This window comes from Gymnogyps californianus, chromosome 3 (genome assembly GCF_018139145.2).
Source record: "Gymnogyps californianus isolate 813 chromosome 3, ASM1813914v2, whole genome shotgun sequence".
Taxonomy (NCBI): Eukaryota; Metazoa; Chordata; class Aves; order Accipitriformes; family Cathartidae; genus Gymnogyps; species Gymnogyps californianus.
In genome coordinates, this window is record NC_059473.1 from 75,965,172 (window position 1) to 75,982,949 (window position 17,778).

Consider the following 17,778-nt stretch of genomic DNA (forward strand, 5'->3'; position numbering starts at 1 on the left):
AATATTTTCTTAAATAATGTGAAGCTCATTTTCCTTTTCCCCCCCCTCTCTAGATATGACCCAGACATTTTGTTAGGCTATGAAGTCCAGATGCATTCCTGGGGTTATCTTTTACAGAGGGCTGCTGCACTAAATGTTGATTTATGCCAGATGATTTCTCGTGTGCCAGGTAAGTTAATGTATAGGGTTTCAGTTCAGTTCCAATAGAAAGAAGTTGAAATCGATGAATAAATTAAAAAAATAAATGCAGAGTATTTCTTCAGATGCACCTCTTTTTTTGTTATTGCCGTTGTGTTGTTATAGGTATAATCACACCAGGAAAAAAAAAAAATTGAAATACCAATGAGATTCTGGTTTTCAATGTTTTCTGAATTTTTAAATTCCTTGTGTATTCCACTTCTGGGTGTGTCCTGTATCCATGATCCTAGACTCATTTTCAGTAGTCATGTGTGTTAAGTTTTCAGTTCTTGGAGGTACTTCTGCTACCAAACCTTCTCTTGCTTCTCCTTGGCTTCAGTCATATCTTTATGTCATTCAGGGTACGTACCATAATTATTCATCACTTCTCTGGCTGGGATACGAGGACATAAAGATGCTCCTGAGCAGCATTCGTCCTGGTCAGCAGCTCTGTAATGAAATCCTTACTTTCAACAGCCATTCTTGTATGGTGGGCAAATTTTACTGGCCCAACTGCTAATGCTTTCGTCCGACATTCAGAAAAAGATCTCTTTGGGTTTTTTTCTTGAAAACCTGGGGAAAGTTATCCAGGAGAGTGGTAAGCCTAGTGTCTAAACTTTGCTAATCAACAGAAGCTATCATTCTGAAGAATGCAGTTAGCAAACAGCTAAATAAATGTGTCTGTTGTGGTTTAACCCCAGCCAGCAACTCAGCACACACAGCCACTCACCCCTCCCAGTGGGATCCGGCGGGGGGGGGTGTAAAACTTGTGGGTTGAGATAAGAGCAGTTTAATAACTAAAGTAAAATAAAACACAATACTAACTAATAATAAAAAAAAATTGTAATGAAAAGGAATATAACAAAAAAAAAAAAAAGAGAGAAATAAAACCCAAGAAAAGACAAGTGATGCACAATGCAGTTGCTCACCACCCACTGACCAATGCCCAAGCAGCGATCTGGCCAACTCCCCTCAGTTTATATACTGAGCATGACGTTCCATGGTATGGAATATCCCTTTGGCTAGTTCAGCTCAGCTGCCCTGGCCATGCTCCCTCCCAGCTTCTTGTACACCTGCTGGCAGGCAGAGCATGGGAAACTGAAACATCCTTGACTTAGGATAAGCACTACTTAGCAACAACTAAACCATCAGCATGTTATCAACATTATTCTCACACTAAATCCAAAACACAGCACTGTACCAGCTACTAAGAAGAAAATTAACTCTATCCCAGCCAAAACCAGGACAGTGTTGCACCTGAGAAGAGTCGAGTCAAGATGACCCTGTAAAATTAAAAACTGTCTCAAAAATTTGTTGTAGCTCTAAGATGTGGATGAGGGAGATATGATTTTAAAAATCAAAACAATTGAAAAATCTGCTTTTGTTACCAAAGATCTGTACAGAAACTAAATAGCCATGAAATAAGAAGTGCTTTCCTGTGATTGTCCTATTAAAAACTTGATCCTCTTGCTCTGTAATAGTTGAAAAGGCAAATGAAATGTTAGGAATTATGGAGCAAGGAAAACATAAAACAATGAATGTAAATGTAAAAAGCTGTAGTGTGCTTGCACCTCAGATACTGTGGTTCTAGCCTCTTCATAACCTTTCCCCCATCAAAATGGATATAGGACAACTGGTAAAGATGAGAAGGGTAATCCAAATGTGTCTAGTAATTTAGTAAGTTAGGATTCCAGAAGAGAGAAAACTGGGTGTCGTGGTTTAAGCCCAGCTGGCAACAAAGCACCATGCAGCCGCTCGCTCACTCCTTCCCCCCAGGTAGGATGGGGAGGAGAAAATACAGCAAAAAACCTCGTGGGTCGAGACAAGGACAGGGAGAGATCACTCACCACTTATGGTCACAGGCAAAACAGACTCGATCTGGGGGAAAAATAAACCAATTTAATTTGCTACCAACCAACTCAGAGTAGAAGGATGAGAAATAGAACCCTATCTTACAAACACACCTTCCCCCCGCCCCTCCTTACTTCCCGGGCTCAGCTTTGCTCCCGATACCTCTCCCTCCCCCCCAGCGGCGCAGGGGGCGGGAATGGGGGTTGCGGTCAGTTCGTCCCACATTGTCTCTGCCGCTGTTTCTACAGGGGGAGGGCTCCTCACACTCTTCCCCTGCTCCAGCGCGGGGTCCCTCTCACGGGGGTCAGCCACCCATGATTTTCTCCAACTCAAGTCTTTTCCACACAATGCAGTCCTCTGCGAACTGCTCCAGCGTGGGCTCTACCAGAGTCGCGGCTTTTTCCGGGCCCAGCCATCTGCTCCACCGTGGGGTCTTCCACGGGCTGCAGGGGAATCTCTGCTCTGCCGTTAACCCTCCATGGGCTGCAGGGGGACGGGCTGCAGGGGGACAGCCTGCCGTCTCACCACGGGCTGCAGGGGAATCTGCTCCGGCGCACCTCCTCCCTTCTCCTTCTTCACTGACCTCGGTGTTGTTTCTCTCACATCCCACTCCTCTCCTCACTGGAGCTCCTCTTCTTCTGCCATCATCTTCTTCCTCTCCTGCTCTCTTTACTGTAGTAGTGGCGGCGGCGGCGGCTGCTGCTCTTCTTCTTCTTCTTCGTCCTCCATCTTACTCTCACACCCCCCGAGCCTCCCTCCCTCCCCCGTTCTTAAATATGCTATCACAGAGGCGCAACCACCCTCGCTGTTTGGCTCGGCCTTGGCCAGAGGCGGGTCCGGGTTGGAGCCAGGGAAGCTTCTAGCAGCTTCTCACAGGAGCCACCCCTGTAGCCCCTCCCTCGCTACACAAACCCAGCACAGTGAGGAAGGTAAAAGCCTGTGCAATCAGGAGGGATATAAAGGGAAGTATGGATTGGTTGTTCATGGCCTTTACCAATGCAAGAACCAGAAGTCATCGAATGAAGTTAGCAAATGGCAGCTACAGAATAGGAGTTGATTTTTCACCCCTGGGTGGTTGAACTGTTGAGTTCCTTGCCACAAGATAGTACAAATGCTTAAAGTGTATGTTGCTTTAAGAGGAGATAAACTCTTGGGGAAAAAATCCATTGGTAACTATTATATATGTGAAAATAATGTCTGGCCCAGGAAGCTGCAAATGGTTAGAAGCTGGGAGAGTTCTAGAGAGATTATCAATAGCTGCTTCCCCTGTTCTTGAAGCATCTGCTTTTGGGTACTTAATAGAACATGATACTGGGCTAGTTGCATCTTTGGGCTTACCTAGCATAGCAATAGCATCTTTTATGTTGGCATCCTGTGTGCCTGGCCCGGAGAACATGATGTTTTAGAAGAGCTACGTTCACGCACTCCTTCCTTGAGGCTTGAATATTTGTGCACTCTTTTGATGCCTTCAGAATCTTTTGATGCTTTTGATACCTGTGACCTGTTTAGAAAAGGTCTGAGTTAGAGACCTCCCAGGGACAAGAAAACATAGGAACGAATTTGCATGTTCAGTTGAGAGTTGTTGGCAACTGGACCTTGGTGAATTTTTAAATACTTAATGTACGAAAACAGGAACGCATGACCGTTTAAATATGAATTGGCCACCAAAGGTCACAAGTTTCCTTTTTCAGCCCAAAGGTCTCAAATTTGTTCTTCAGGAATAATAAGTGATTACGTGAACCTTCTTATTAAATTCCCTTGATGGCTCAAATTGAGATGATACGCTAGTTGCAATAATAATGCCTCTGGGTATTGAAGGATGTTCAGAAAAACTTTTGACCCCTTACACCTCAAGACTTGCAATGTCTTTGGTAAGAGGAATGGTAGGTGTTGCAGTCAAAGGTTTCTTGAACCTCCAAAGATCACAAAGGTTTACTTCTCTACTGTAGAAGTATGGCTGAACAATCTCTTCAGTTTGGGACAGGTAACTAATGTGTCTCTGCTTTTGTTCTCAAAGGCTGAGTCACAGCTCTTGTCTTGCAGGACAGCTATGTCTGCACTGTAGTTGATGCAGAATCAACAGTTGCATCAGCAAAGCTCTTGATAGTACCCATCTTCATGACATAAGCTGTTGTTCAAGTTACTGGAATTGGGATACATATGAAGAGTTCCTCAAAGAAGAAAGGTTACTTCTCTGGGAACTGTATGGTTCTTAATGGTGATGTCCCTATGTATTTCACAGTCAGGCTTCCTTCCCTACAACTATGAAGTCCCACACAACGTGGGTTCAGTTCTAGTGAAGGAAACCAAGATTGTAGCCCTTAACATTTCTGGACGTGAAGTTCGAGTGGGCATGCAGGACATAAGCATGATCTCCATGGCACTGGTATTCATAGTACAGATGTTCTTGTGCCAGGTGGTAGATGCACACACAGAAGTGGAATACATAACACTTAAAATGTTTCTAAGAACTAGTGTTATTGTAAGGTAAGTAATTACTCTTTTTTGACTGAACTGCAGGAGAAAGATAAGGAAATGTTCACACTAATGAGCTCCTCCCAAAAATGTCATGCCATAAGTGTGGGCTTGCATGCATGACCATAAACGTACAAGTGTTGTGTTCTCTGTTGCTTTGTGGCCTCCTTGTCCATGGTTTTGACCCCATCTATGTTCCTCTTGCTTTTCCAACCCCTATGCTTCATATTTCCCTCCCTTCTTCACATGCTGTATTTTCAGAACAGGAAGTGCTCCTTCAAGCAGTATGCTCCTCTTTCCTCCTATTGAAATAAAGATGGAAGGTACTTTTCCTTCCCTTTCCTGTGATTTCAACTTAACAAAAAGAAAGCTGGACTTCTCTCTGGTTTTGCTTTATTGGCTGAGTCTGGTGCTGCCTCTGCCATTTACAAGTGAACTATTCATAAGTCATTAGGACGCACCACAAGAGAAGTGAGTACTGTGCCTGTGCGTAGTGGCATTTTTTGTGTGTGCACTGTGGCCTCCTGTTTCCTCCTTTGCATCACAGCTCAAAATTAGGGAGTGGGTAACAGAGGATGAGAGGAGACTTCTTTTTATTTCATCTCATGCACTTGAAAGATAGGAAGAATGTCCAGTTCTGCTTCTTAACAACTTTGTTTCCAAAGAGGCTCACATGGTTCTGGTGTTATATTCCCCACACCAGTTGTAGGGCAGTACACGTTTTTGTAATTTTGCGATGCTCATCACATGCAGAGTCTCTTGTTCATCAGGGCAGTGGGTCTCTTGTGACCACGGTATACTTTGTTGGCTGTCTTTACCAGCAAGACATGAAGCGAACTTAAGAAACATAAGGAATCTCCTAAACAAGTCAAAAGAGAACTAGGATGACACTGCGGAAAGTAGGACTAACTGATAGTTTCTGCTTCCAATGAAAAAAAAAATTGAGGGGGAGGAAAAAAAGTAAGTTCCTCACTTTCACAGGAGATCCAGCATGTGGAAATGAAGAAAAGCAGAAGAAAAAATGTTGCTGCTTGTGGGGCTTTTTTTCCATCCAAACATGAAAAGAGAAATTGCTATTTTTCCTCCTTAAAAATCTGAAACAATAAGGAGGTTAAAAAGATGGTATGCATTTTGATAAAGTGTATGAAAGGTCTGCTAAATTTTGGCAAGGCTATGTGATTTATTGATAAGTTCAGTAAATGACAAATAGGTTTTCTTAACTGTATTTTGATTGATATACAAATTTGAAAGATCAACATACAAAGTTAGTCTGTACTATGTTGTTTCACAGCAGTTCTGCAGAATTTCAGGTGAAATTTCAGAATTTCAGGTAGTCACCGCTGTCTTACAGAAAGATTCAGAGTGCTGCTTCTGCCTCTGCATTTGTGCTTTCCTATTTCCTTCTCTCTCTGTTTGTGCTATCCAGAACTCATGTCTACCTGCTCCCACTGCGGTGGGTTTGCTTTTACTGTATGAAAGGCACTGAGTTTCCTCTCCCATGACCTGGTTCTGACTGCGTAAGATCATTACAAGTAAAGCCTTAAGTTATAAACTCTTTAGGGCAGAAATCACCTTTTTTTTTTTTAATGTTGCGCACTAATGTGCGTGCAGCTAGGTCTCAAGTAACATTCAGCATTGCTAAACCAGTATATTTACTATGGAGAATATATTGCCATGGACACCATTTCAGTGAAACCAAAGTAAGATTTATCTTCAGAGGGATGTGCGAGAGCTGAAAAACCTGGGGGAGTTTTATTTAGAGATTATGTGGAAGACTGGTAAATAAATAATCTTGTGCAATCAGTAACAGTCTTTATGAATTCTTATTTTTCTAGAGAGCTCAAATTGGAAGAGGGATAGCTTGATCTGGTCTTGACTGTCCTATAAGTTGTCTAAATATATTATCTTTTAATGTCTTTAGATGAAAAGAAAGAGAACAGATTTGCAGCTGAGCTGGATGAATATGGATCAGATACAATGAGTGAAATAAATATTGTTGGGCGAATTACCTTAAATATTTGGAGAATGATGAGAAATGAGGTAAAGTTTTTAAAAGGTTAATGTATTTGACTTACTGGGGTTTTTTAATTATTGTAGACTGTTGAAAATTTCATGTAACATATAACTTTTTGTTCTTTATTTGTACACCTTTTCAAATAGAGCAGTCTGCCACTTTGTGAGAATGGATTTTGCAGATCGCTAAAATGTAAAATACTGAAGCCCTTATCTTTCAGTAATGTTTCTTAATGATAATCCTTTTCACTTCTTTGTGGGTTTTGAGAACAATTTACCTGTTTTAGCAATTTGTCTAGTATGGTGGTTTTACTAAATTAAATACTTGAACTTATTTTAAGCTGTCAGACTTACTCATTGTTTTGCTGTTTATGACCTTACAATTAATACTCAAATGGCTCAGTCTTTACAAATCTTGTTCTGACCAAATTCAGACCTGATCTTTGTGATATACTTAATTCCGCATATTCTTTTCAATTGATGAGGGATATTCTTTCCTGACTTGTAAGTAGTTAGGGACTTCTAAGTATAAATGTTTACCTTTTTAACAAAGAATACTAATAAAAAGTTAATAAATTTAGTTGTTACAGTTTTCAAAAAGTAGAGATTTCTCTGACTATGAAAGATACCATGCATGTTAAAACATCCTCTGTGTTTTTCTAGGTGAATCTAATGAATTACACTTTTGAAAATGTGGGCTTTCATGTTCTTCATCAACGTTTTCCTTTATTTACTTTCCGAGTTCTGTCTGATTGGTTTGATAATAAGGCAGATGTCTACAGGTAATGATCTATTAATCCATTTTGTTTGTTCTTTTTAAGGCCAGATTCTTAACGTTGGATAGGTATAAGCTAAAGCTGGCATAGGAAGAAATAATCATTTAGCTCAGGTACTAGAACAGTCTATATGCAGCAATATGAGCTTGTTTACTCTGCTGTTCTGCTGTGTAGTTATACCCTCAATATTTCATCTTTGTGTATTTTTCTGTTTAAAGTACACAAAAATAAAACAAATTTTCAGTTACAGTTTCAACATATCTGAACAGATGTACTATTTTGAAGTTCTGTAAGGTCTTTATTTTGTATATACACTATTCATTAGAAGGACTTTTAATGAACTGTCAGGTTGCCATTTTACTTCACAGTGCATGTCAACCAAGCTAGGCTTAAAAATAGTACAAAACAGTGTGCAAGATGTTAAGACAGTAACTATGCTGCTTAAAAATACTTTTATATGACACGTATCACACTGGGCATCACTCTGCCTTGGAGTGATTTGGTATTGTGTGATATGAACCGTTCATAAAACTGAGTACTGATCTGAATGTCATTCATGACACATGTATAATTTCTGTAAAAGTTAAATACTTTTCAACTAGGTGGAAACTTGGTTTAGTGCTGAAATTATAAATTTATGTTCAACTGAGATAGATATTCTTAATACAGAAGGAAGTTTCCACAAAAGTCCACTTGGTTAAAAAAAACACATAAACAGATGAAGAGAAACTTGAGTTTCTGTTTCAGTAATCCTTTAGGGAAGTAAGGAAAACATGATACAGTATGTCATTGAGATATGCCTTAACAGTAGTTTGCTGTAACACATTCTGTGTATGTCTTTAGAATACGTAAGTGTATGTTTACGTGCACCACATTTTTGAAAGAGCCGTATGAAAATGTCCTCGGGAAATCTTATGTGCTGGTTTGTAACAAGCTATCATAAAAATACGTTTTTCTTAGTAAAGAGCAGCACTCTCCTGATTGTTTATAATGAGGTGTTCACTTTCACAGATGGAAAATGGTTGATCATTATGTTAGCCGGGTCCGTGGGAATCTCCAGTTGTTAGACAAACTGGATTTGATTGACAGAACAAGTGAAATGGCGAGACTTTTTGGCATTCAGTTCTTACATGTATTAACAAGAGGCTCCCAGGTAAGATTTAGTTTTCCTTACACTTCACAAAAGCAAAACAGTCTTTACAAAATGTTTTAGTTCTTCAGTATCTTTTCAGTCAGTATATGTATTTTCATAAGGTCACAGAAGACTGTTTTGCATAACATGAAATTGAAACGTAAAGAAAGGCAATTCAAAAGCAGTAATAATGGATTGAATGGTTAGTCTCAGAGATTAAAAATAGCTGTTAAAAATAGAGTGCCCCAAATGTAATCAAGCCAGTGAGTCTCTTCTACTGACTTTGGGAGCACCAAGTTTTCCCTTTGAGTTGGTATTTTTCGCACTTAGATCAGTCTGAAAATGAATGCTTTTTAAAACATTAAGAAATATAATTCAGCATGTTTTAGAAAGATGAGATTATTTTCTTCCAGGGCAGACAAAGCTGCATCGAATATGTTCTAAGTGACATTTCCTGTGAAGCAGACCTCTGGGTGAGATTTGATGATAAGACGAGAAGGGCTCTGGCTTTATTAAGTACATGTGTCATGCAAGATCTGTGTGGTTCTGTTGATACTAGCATCAGAGGGAAAGGAAGTAGGACAGAGTGAGATTTACACTACTTTCTCTCTTTGAGATCCCAGCAGTCTCCCGTAATACCAAAGGCTTTCCTTGCACAGGTTCTGCGTGACTAGACTAACTAGACTGTTTTCATGGCTTCATGTGAGCCTTGAGCAGCACCTGGAATGACACAACTGCTCTCACTCACGTGTGTCTGCTCTTCTGTTGTCGTCTTTTTTCCTACCATAATTCTTCTTTCCTACCATCTTTCAGCTTTCTGTTTTAATAGACATGTAGCTGAGCTGACCAGGATTGATTATTTTGCCAACCTCTGTGGACAAAAAGACTTAAAAACTAATGTCCTAAGCAGAGCAGCATTGTCTTAAGCCAGCCAGACACGAGTGTGTCTGAAGCTGCAGTTCCTTAACAATTCAACCCAATTTAAAAATGTTGCCACCTTTTTTCCTTTGACTGCAGTTGCCTGTGTCATCTCTTGACCCAGCACAGGTTCTTGTCGGTCTTGCTGGTACTGGCCCTGTATTTTTGAGGGGAGGCGGCACCAGCGGCAGAACCACGGTGGCGTTCAATAGGTATTTGCCAGTTTAGCTCCCTGATCTGGTTTACCGTGTTATCAGAAAAGTACCGCTTTTGGAGCAAGGGAAGAGAAATGCACAGTTAGGGACAGGCAGGGTGGGACTGGCATACTGCTAACGTAGATATGCTTAAACTGTCATGATTGCAGCCCGCAAAGACTGTTCTGCCTGTCATTTTCTCAGATGGCTGTGAGTGGGAGTGAGCAACAGAAACATGCTGCATTTTCTATCCTGACTGTTCTTTTCTCTTTCCTTCTGTGCACGTATGTTTTGTTTCCATTGAAACTTTCTAGATCACAAAAATGGCAGTTGCAACAATTCCCAGTCACCTCAAATGATTTCTTTTTTTTTCACTCGGAAGAATCATCGCTACCTTTTATGAAGACACTCCTTTTCTCCTTAGCTGAAAAAGATGTTAAAATGGAATAGTACTAAGAACAGATTTCAGATATTTTAAGTTATTTTTTCCATATTTTTGTATCTCTTACCAAGTTTTACAAGACCTTTTTTAAAGGTGATTTTTTCTTTTATTTTATTAAGCTATCTGGAATATTCCATAGTAGACTAAACAAATCTAACAGGAGATAGTCATAGGCATACGGATTAGTCAGATGATTGAAGAACTTGCTGAAAACTCGGGGAAAAAAAAAAACTAGCTCTTGCCAGATCCGGTCCCTGACCATCTCATCACATATCTGAGCTCATCACTGAACACAAATTAGTGTGCAATTAGTGCAAGGCAGCAGCAGCTTATGCTGCTGCAAAACTACACTTTCAAAGCCCAACCTGTTTGTAAGATGGCAGGGTCTTGTTAAAGCTGTTGGTTCTGTAAGTTCATTTATAACATCAAAGTTAAAGAAATTATACCTAACCCATTCAGTACAATGATTGAATATGCAGTGCGTCAGGCAGAGGGCTTTTGAATAGTGATTTAGTTGCTTACAAAGCACAGGATCTTAGGATTATATAGAATTGTTCTTTGATATTTTGGGATTTTTAGTCCTTTGTCACTCACATATGTAATTTTCAGCTGTTCTGTTTTTTATTGTGAATGGACACAGTGAATACCTGTCTATTAGTGCTTTTAAAGCCTTACTAAAGCATTGAATAATACATGAGAAAAAAACAGCCCTATGTATTTATGTTGCTACCTCCACATATGACATTTTGTGATGTCTTGAACAAGGTGAAAGTTCTTAAACTTTTTGTTATTTTATGCTTCCTGTACTACTTGTGGCATCATCAGGGAGAAAGCACGATACTCAGTGCAAAGCAGCAGACTTTTGAAATGGGCTGGCTTAGGTTCTTCCCTTAGTTCCCTTGCTGCCAAGTGCATTCTAGTTACTTCTCATGGTCAAAAGCTTGGAGGCACAATTATCAACTTATACAACTCGCATGTCATTTCTCTGTTTTCCCAAATGTTAAAATAAAATTGCTGTGCAGATTCCTATGAAAAATGGTCATCAACTGCTTATTATAGTTTGTTTTCTTCAATGTTCTGCAAGTCTAACAAAAATACAGTTTAGCAAATGCTCGTTCCCTGACTGTAGCATGGCCATCCGTATATATTGTTGCAGCCTATTGGATGTTTATTTTTTTAACCTGAGCTGGATGTTTATTTTTTCCATAGATAAAAATTAGAAGTACTTGATTTTCAATGATTAGGGCTAAATGATGAGGAAACACATGGAAAAGTTCCACTATATGTGATAGAAAATATACGTTAAAAGTAAGAGTATGGCTATTTATTTTGGAAAACTAGTTGTCCATACTTTAAATTCAGGAAGTGTAAGTGCGTATTTACACAGTTTTAATACACCCATGTTTATTCTACATTTTTGAAATTATAATTATTATATCCAAACTGTTTTGCAGTATCGTGTGGAGTCTATGATGCTGCGTGTTGCAAAGCCAATGAATTATATTCCTGTGACACCCAGTGTCCAGCAGCGAGCTCAAATGAAAGCCCTGCAATGTGTTCCCTTAATAATGGAGCCAGAATCCCGCTTCTACAGCAATGCTGTTCTTGTATTAGATTTCCAGTCGTTATATCCTTCCATTGTGATAGCATACAACTACTGTTTTTCAACCTGCCTGGGACATGTTGAAAACTTAGGAAAGTAAGTTGTTATACTTTTCTCACAAACTTTGATTCCGTAGAGACTTTAGCATCTTTTCTAAGGTACCGAGGACCCTTGGTTGTCATTGCAAACAATGGGCATGTATGAATAGCACCGTTTTCTGTTTCACAATAGAGATGACAAAAGTCTACCGTGTGGGTGTGTGCATGTGTGTATACACACCCAGACACACACATATAAATATAAGCATCAATATGTATTTTTAATTAAATACAGAATTAGACTCCATTCTGTTAAAAAAAAAAAATTAACTCTATATGTGCATGTGTGTACACCTGTTCCATTATTGTGATGACGCTAGTTTTTAATATTGCTTCAGAATAAGTTAAAATGTTATATAAATCCACTACCTATTTTCAAAACTGGACTAGTATTATTCCACTGTATGTTAATAAATTGTTGTTGTTCTCTTTTAACAGTTGTAGTTCACTCTGGTCTTAACTATTCAAAATGAAAAGATACAATGAGTTATTCTGTGTAGCACCTCTTATTGAGCTTAACAGTAATTCTGTTAATTGGAAAAAAAATCTCATTGCTTATTATAATTACTTCTATAAAACAATATTTGGAAGAATGGGAAGATGCATGCGATGATTGCTAGGTGTCATCATCAGGTTTTCAAGTTTCTGATTTGAAATTCTGAATTTGTAGGAAGAAAATATATGCAATGTGTTACTTGGTAAACATGCATGGTTTCCATAGGGGATGACAGTATGAGTACATGCCTAACTCAGCATTTGGAAGTAATGCATTAACACAGAACAGAATTGATAAATTATGCGTGTGTTGGAATTTAGCCATTTATTACTACTTTATTCCTAGAGCCTTTTGCATGTAGCTAAGAAATTTTAAATTATAGTCTGTTTGTTTATACCTGAGATTATAATTGTGATTCTATCCTTGCTGGCGTTATCAGCTTTTTAATGTGAGTTGATGCTTTTGCTTGATCGGGCTGTAAATCAATGAATTGTCTTCATATTTAATTTTTCTCTTTATTAGATATGATGCATTCAAATTTGGCTGTACATCTCTCAGAGTACCTCCTGACTTACTTTACCAGATTAGGCATGATATCACAGTGTCACCCAGTGGAGTAGCTTTTGTCAAGGTAATGATATTAGTGCTCTGTGACAGGCATTTCACATCCTGTTGGCTGACTAGCTTAAGATCAAATTGATATTGTAGTTTATATTTTGCTGCATTAAGAGCAGACAGAAGGGGGGGAGGTTCAGTCTCTCATTTCCCAGTGTTTTTTTGATATTTGTCAGAGTGCTGAACTTCTGGCAGTTCAGGAAATAAAATGTCATCTTTATGCTTTCAATAAATGAAAGGCTTATTTCATCTATAATTAAACTGTATTTTACTTGTGCAGTTTGGGGATCAAACAGTAATTATCTGTGTGTAACACTTCATTCTTCTCCTGCCTGTATAGCAGAATGCTTTCCTAGAAAAAGAGTCATGGTTCAGGAGATGAAACTCCCTGACTTGCTTTCTATTGTTCTCATTTTATGTTATGTTTACTGCTGGCTGATTTGTAATGAATTAATATGGCCTGGAGCTCTTACAAATAATTAGCCAATCACCGGCATATTTATATGTAATGTAAAACAAAAACTTTAAGTAAAGAATATTTGCAGAATTTTTAAAAGATAATATTCCTTTAGCATTTAACATTTTGAGAATTAACAGTTAAATATTGAAGTCCCATTTTAGTTAATAAGGTTATCTAAACATTGCATTAGGAGGGCTGATGAAAACAAAGAACAAAAAGCTATTTACCCTGCCACTAAGAGCTTTGCCTGTATTCTAGGTTGCTTGTAATATTTGTGGGAAGAGCCAAACCATTGGCGCCTAGGGCATCTTGCTAATTAATTTGTCTTCTTAACAGTGATTATCTAACAGTTCTGGGTTTTGCTTTTACTCCTGTTTAGGTTGGGCTTTTTAACATAATTTTTTTCTTTGTTCCCTTTATGGCAGCCTTCAGTAAGAAAGGGTGTGCTGCCAAGAATGCTAGAAGAAATCTTGAAGACTAGGATAATGGTGAAACAGTCAATGAAGGCTTATAAGCATGACAAGGCTATAACTCGAATGCTTGAAGCTCGTCAGTTGGGTCTTAAATTTATAGCTAATTTTACATTTGGTTATACTGCTGCTAATTTTTCTGGAAGAATGCCATGCACTGAGGTAAGGGTTGCAGATAAAAATGCAGAAAAACTGTGGAAAAGACACTATTAATAAAGTATAGTCAGATAACACAGTATTATTATTTGAAACATATTTAATCTAAATACCTTCATAAAAGCTGTTTCTATTTGTAGTACTGAAAATCAGCAACTTGGGATTTATTTGTGATCCTTTAAAAAAAAAAAAAGTCTTATTTTTCTTCTTCCCATAAAAGAGCATTTGGAGTTGGCATTTCTGTAGAACTCTCTCCAAAGGTAGATTGGATTACAGTTCTAATAGTGGAAATAAAATAAAACATTGTAGTTGTTTCATAGTTTTCATAAAAGGAGGAACCATCAGAATCCAAACACTAGAGAAAATGATCCTAAGCGATCTTGTCTTGCTTCTTACACTTTTAATATGCCTAAATGAGTTTAAACCAAATTTTCCTTTATTTTAATTCTTAATAATTTTTTGATCACTTTTCCTTTAATTCTTGCTATTTTGGGGTAATGTAAGCAACCTTTTTATTTATTACATGCATTTAAACCATGAAATAAAATACATTGTCTCAATATAGTAATTTTCATAAACAGATCAAACAAGGTTAGTTTAACCTTGTTTACGAAGAGCTAGTATTGGGTTTAGCAGTAGAATAAAGATTTTCAATTTATCTTTTAACTTTGCAGGTTGGGGATAGCATTGTCCACAAAGCCAGAGAAACATTGGAGCGTGCTATAAAACTGGTGAACGATACAAAAAAATGGGGTGCTCACGTTGTATATGGTGATACTGACAGGTAATTAATGGTCTGCTTCTTACGATGTTTTAAAATCATAGTAGTTCTTCATAGATATATTTTTCTTTTGTCTCAACAAGGGGAATTTATGATACTGAAAAGAGTATGTAGACCCTCTTTGGGATGTTGCTTACTGTCTTGCAGAATATGCAAAGTAAATAATATTTATTTTCTTGGAGTTTCTTTTAGGACTCTTAGAAAGCACTTTGAGGGTTTCCTTTCTTTTGAAAATTATGTGGAACAGAAAGGGGGGGAAAATCATATTTTTTCAGGTGTGAATTAATATAAGTCTTATTTATTGAATGAGTATTTTTGTGCCTGTTTCTGATGCCATTTTTATTTTGGAAAATAGAGTATTTATAATATAGTAGGCATTGCACGTTGATACTTAGAGGAGGGTGCTATTTTAAGCTTCAAAAGTGGATACAATTCAGAAGCAGCCACCAGAGCATACAAAGATATGATTAGGCTGCCTGAAATACATCTTATAAATATCTCCCCTTTCTCAGTCAATCTTTCATCTAAATAATAGCCATGCTGTAGGTGTATCCATCTCTGGTGCTAGACTCAGATAATTTTTCAACCATGGGAAACAAAGCTTGTCTGGCTGTCCTTCCTTAATAACTTAGGAATCCAATGACTGATTTCAGCCAGATTTGATGAAAGACTTGAAATTTCGAAGAGACTAAATTCATAGTAGCTTCACCAAAAAAAAAAAATTGTTGGAGAAAGGAAGTAAAATCCTGTTGCTGCCCGTAGTGGGGGAAAAAGGGCGTACCCAGAGCTCTTTACAGCTCTCTCCTGGGAACTCAAATTTTGCAGTGCCTGGGAGCAGTCATGTTCCCTGCCTCACCAGAGAGTCACAGCGTTCGTCGTGCCTTTGGCGCTCCTGCTCTCACACTGAACGTTCAAGTTTCTCAGGTTTTTGGCTTTTCTAGCTGAAGGAAGGGAACAGAATTGATAACAACCTCCCTGCCTTGCCACCAGGGAACTATAGCTTATAAGTTTCAGGAACTATGTTGAACAGATTTGTGCTTATTTCCTATGTCTGATTTCTCGTAGCATGTTTGTACTCTTGAAAGGAGCCACGAAGGAGCAGTCTTTTAAGATTGGTCACGAAATTGCTGAAGCTGTAACAGCAACAAACCCCAAACCTGTTAAACTGAAGTTTGAAAAGGTAAAAGGAAAATATTTCCTTCAAGTGTGTTGGGTGAAAACATTGTTATCCTAAAAAAAAGTGAAGATAAAGGATTTTTCTGGACACTAACGTAGCATAAGGATATACAACAGTTGTGTGCTGTACTGTTTCTGCGGGTATATTGCAAGATCCTTAATGCCTCAGGGACCTTGTCAGAGGAGCGCTGCGGCATGAACAACAAAAAGAAATGTTCCTACTTTCACATCAGGATGCCTGGTGGCCTGTTGCACTGGCAGCACCAGGCAATTTGAAATTCCTGTCTCATCAATGTTTGAAAATGTCTCCCTCAGTTTTGTATTATATACATACAATCAAGCCAATGTGTGCAACTTGGTAGAGAAAATGTACACCATCCCTTGAAGTGATTACAGTGCATTAATTACAAGCCTGATATTTATTCTTCAGCCAGCCTTAGCGCACTTCAGGATATGTCCATGTGATACATGTATGTATAAGATGAAAAATCATAAAAATCCATTCAGTAGGCTTTTGGAAGAAGTATTAATGACAATAAGCCTTTTATAGAAGAGCAAGGCAATGTGATACTAATTTTGGTGGAAGTTTATCATTGGAAAGTCATTAGCAATCAGTTCAGGTGCTCCAGATATTTGCCAAGCACATACCTGACTCAACAGGTTCAATCAGAATTTGTAAGCAAATTGCCATTTTTCACGGAAAATACAGTAGAAAAATATTAGCAAGAAAAGTCAGGATACCTGTGGAAGGCACAGCAACTTTTCCTCACTGACTAATGTACGGGGACCCTTCCCACTTTGAGGCAATTCTGTGTCATTAAGCTGAAGGAGTAATTAGCCAGAAAAAAAATAACTAGGTGCAAGAATATACTTGAGAAGATGTCAGAGTGCTTCACTTCAAGTGCCCTTAATTCACCTGTGGGTCAAAATATTGAGTACTCTCCTAGGGCAGCTTCCTAGCACAGGACGAGGAAAATGCCTCAAAGCTGGAGCATCTGTTCAAGAAGTGGGACACCTATGTGCAGGACCTTCTTCAGCCTGAGGCAATCTGAACTCGCTGCTCCCTCTTCCATGAGAGCCAGGAAGATGTGGTGTTATCCTGGTAATACTGGGAAGAAATTGTTCCCCATTCTTTCTTTTAAAACTGGTCAAGGAATACTGACACAATCAAGAATGAAATAAGAGGTTGGAGAAAACAAGCAAAAGAGACCATGACCCTAAAAATCCATTCATGAGGAAACTGTTCTCCAAGCATAGGCGTTTAAAAAGCATGCTTTCCCCAAATCAAAGTACTAACTGATTTTAGGCACCTCATAATTAGATGAAGTTTGGAAATAGTTCAAAGCCACTACTTTTGCTGGGAAAGTTTTCTTCTCTGATGTTTAAAATGAAATTGTTGTCTTTTTAAGAAAGAGAGATAATACAGTTACATTAAAAATGCTGACAGATGCAATCCAGAAAAGTAAGGGTACTCAAAACAAATTATACTGTGTGTCACTTTTCATCTGAGCTTCAGGTTGCTTAGCCTTTACAGCTAGATGAAATATAAAGTGATTTAAGAATGGAACACCACTGAATCCCAGCTTCCTCAGCCATCCTTTAACAGTCCTTTGATCTAGTTTATTGGTTTTAATGATTTAAAAAAAAAAACAAAGCAGCAAAGTATTCCTTAGGAAACCCTCTATGCTCCGAGCCACCTTATATTCCCAACACATGCCAGATTGGGCTATCTTCTTTCTAAACGTTCCAGGTCTACTTGCCATGTGTCCTGCAAACTAAAAAGAGGTACGTGGGTTACATGTATGAAACACTGGACCAGAAGGACCCGGTATTTGACGCAAAAGGCATAGAGACAGTCCGAAGGGACTCCTGTCCTGCTGTTTCCAAGGTAAAATACTCATGCATTTCTTCCTGAATGAAATCATAGTATTCTGTTATTTCATTG

General features: G+C 38.4%; 1 protein-coding gene across 1 annotated transcript in view; it reads left to right on the forward strand.

The window, feature by feature from the left end:
- REV3L (REV3 like, DNA directed polymerase zeta catalytic subunit) overlaps positions 1-17,778 on the forward strand; it is a 128,505-nt gene that overhangs the window by 102,676 nt on the left and 8,051 nt on the right. Inside the window, exons 19-28 of the mRNA XM_050895192.1 lie at positions 54-169; positions 6,425-6,543; positions 7,180-7,298; positions 8,304-8,445; positions 11,433-11,677; positions 12,698-12,806; positions 13,676-13,882; positions 14,551-14,660; positions 15,723-15,837; positions 17,584-17,721. Coding sequence (XP_050751149.1) covers positions 54-169; positions 6,425-6,543; positions 7,180-7,298; positions 8,304-8,445; positions 11,433-11,677; positions 12,698-12,806; positions 13,676-13,882; positions 14,551-14,660; positions 15,723-15,837; positions 17,584-17,721 — 1,420 coding nt within the window. The remainder of the gene's footprint in view (positions 1-53; positions 170-6,424; positions 6,544-7,179; positions 7,299-8,303; positions 8,446-11,432; positions 11,678-12,697; positions 12,807-13,675; positions 13,883-14,550; positions 14,661-15,722; positions 15,838-17,583; positions 17,722-17,778) is intronic.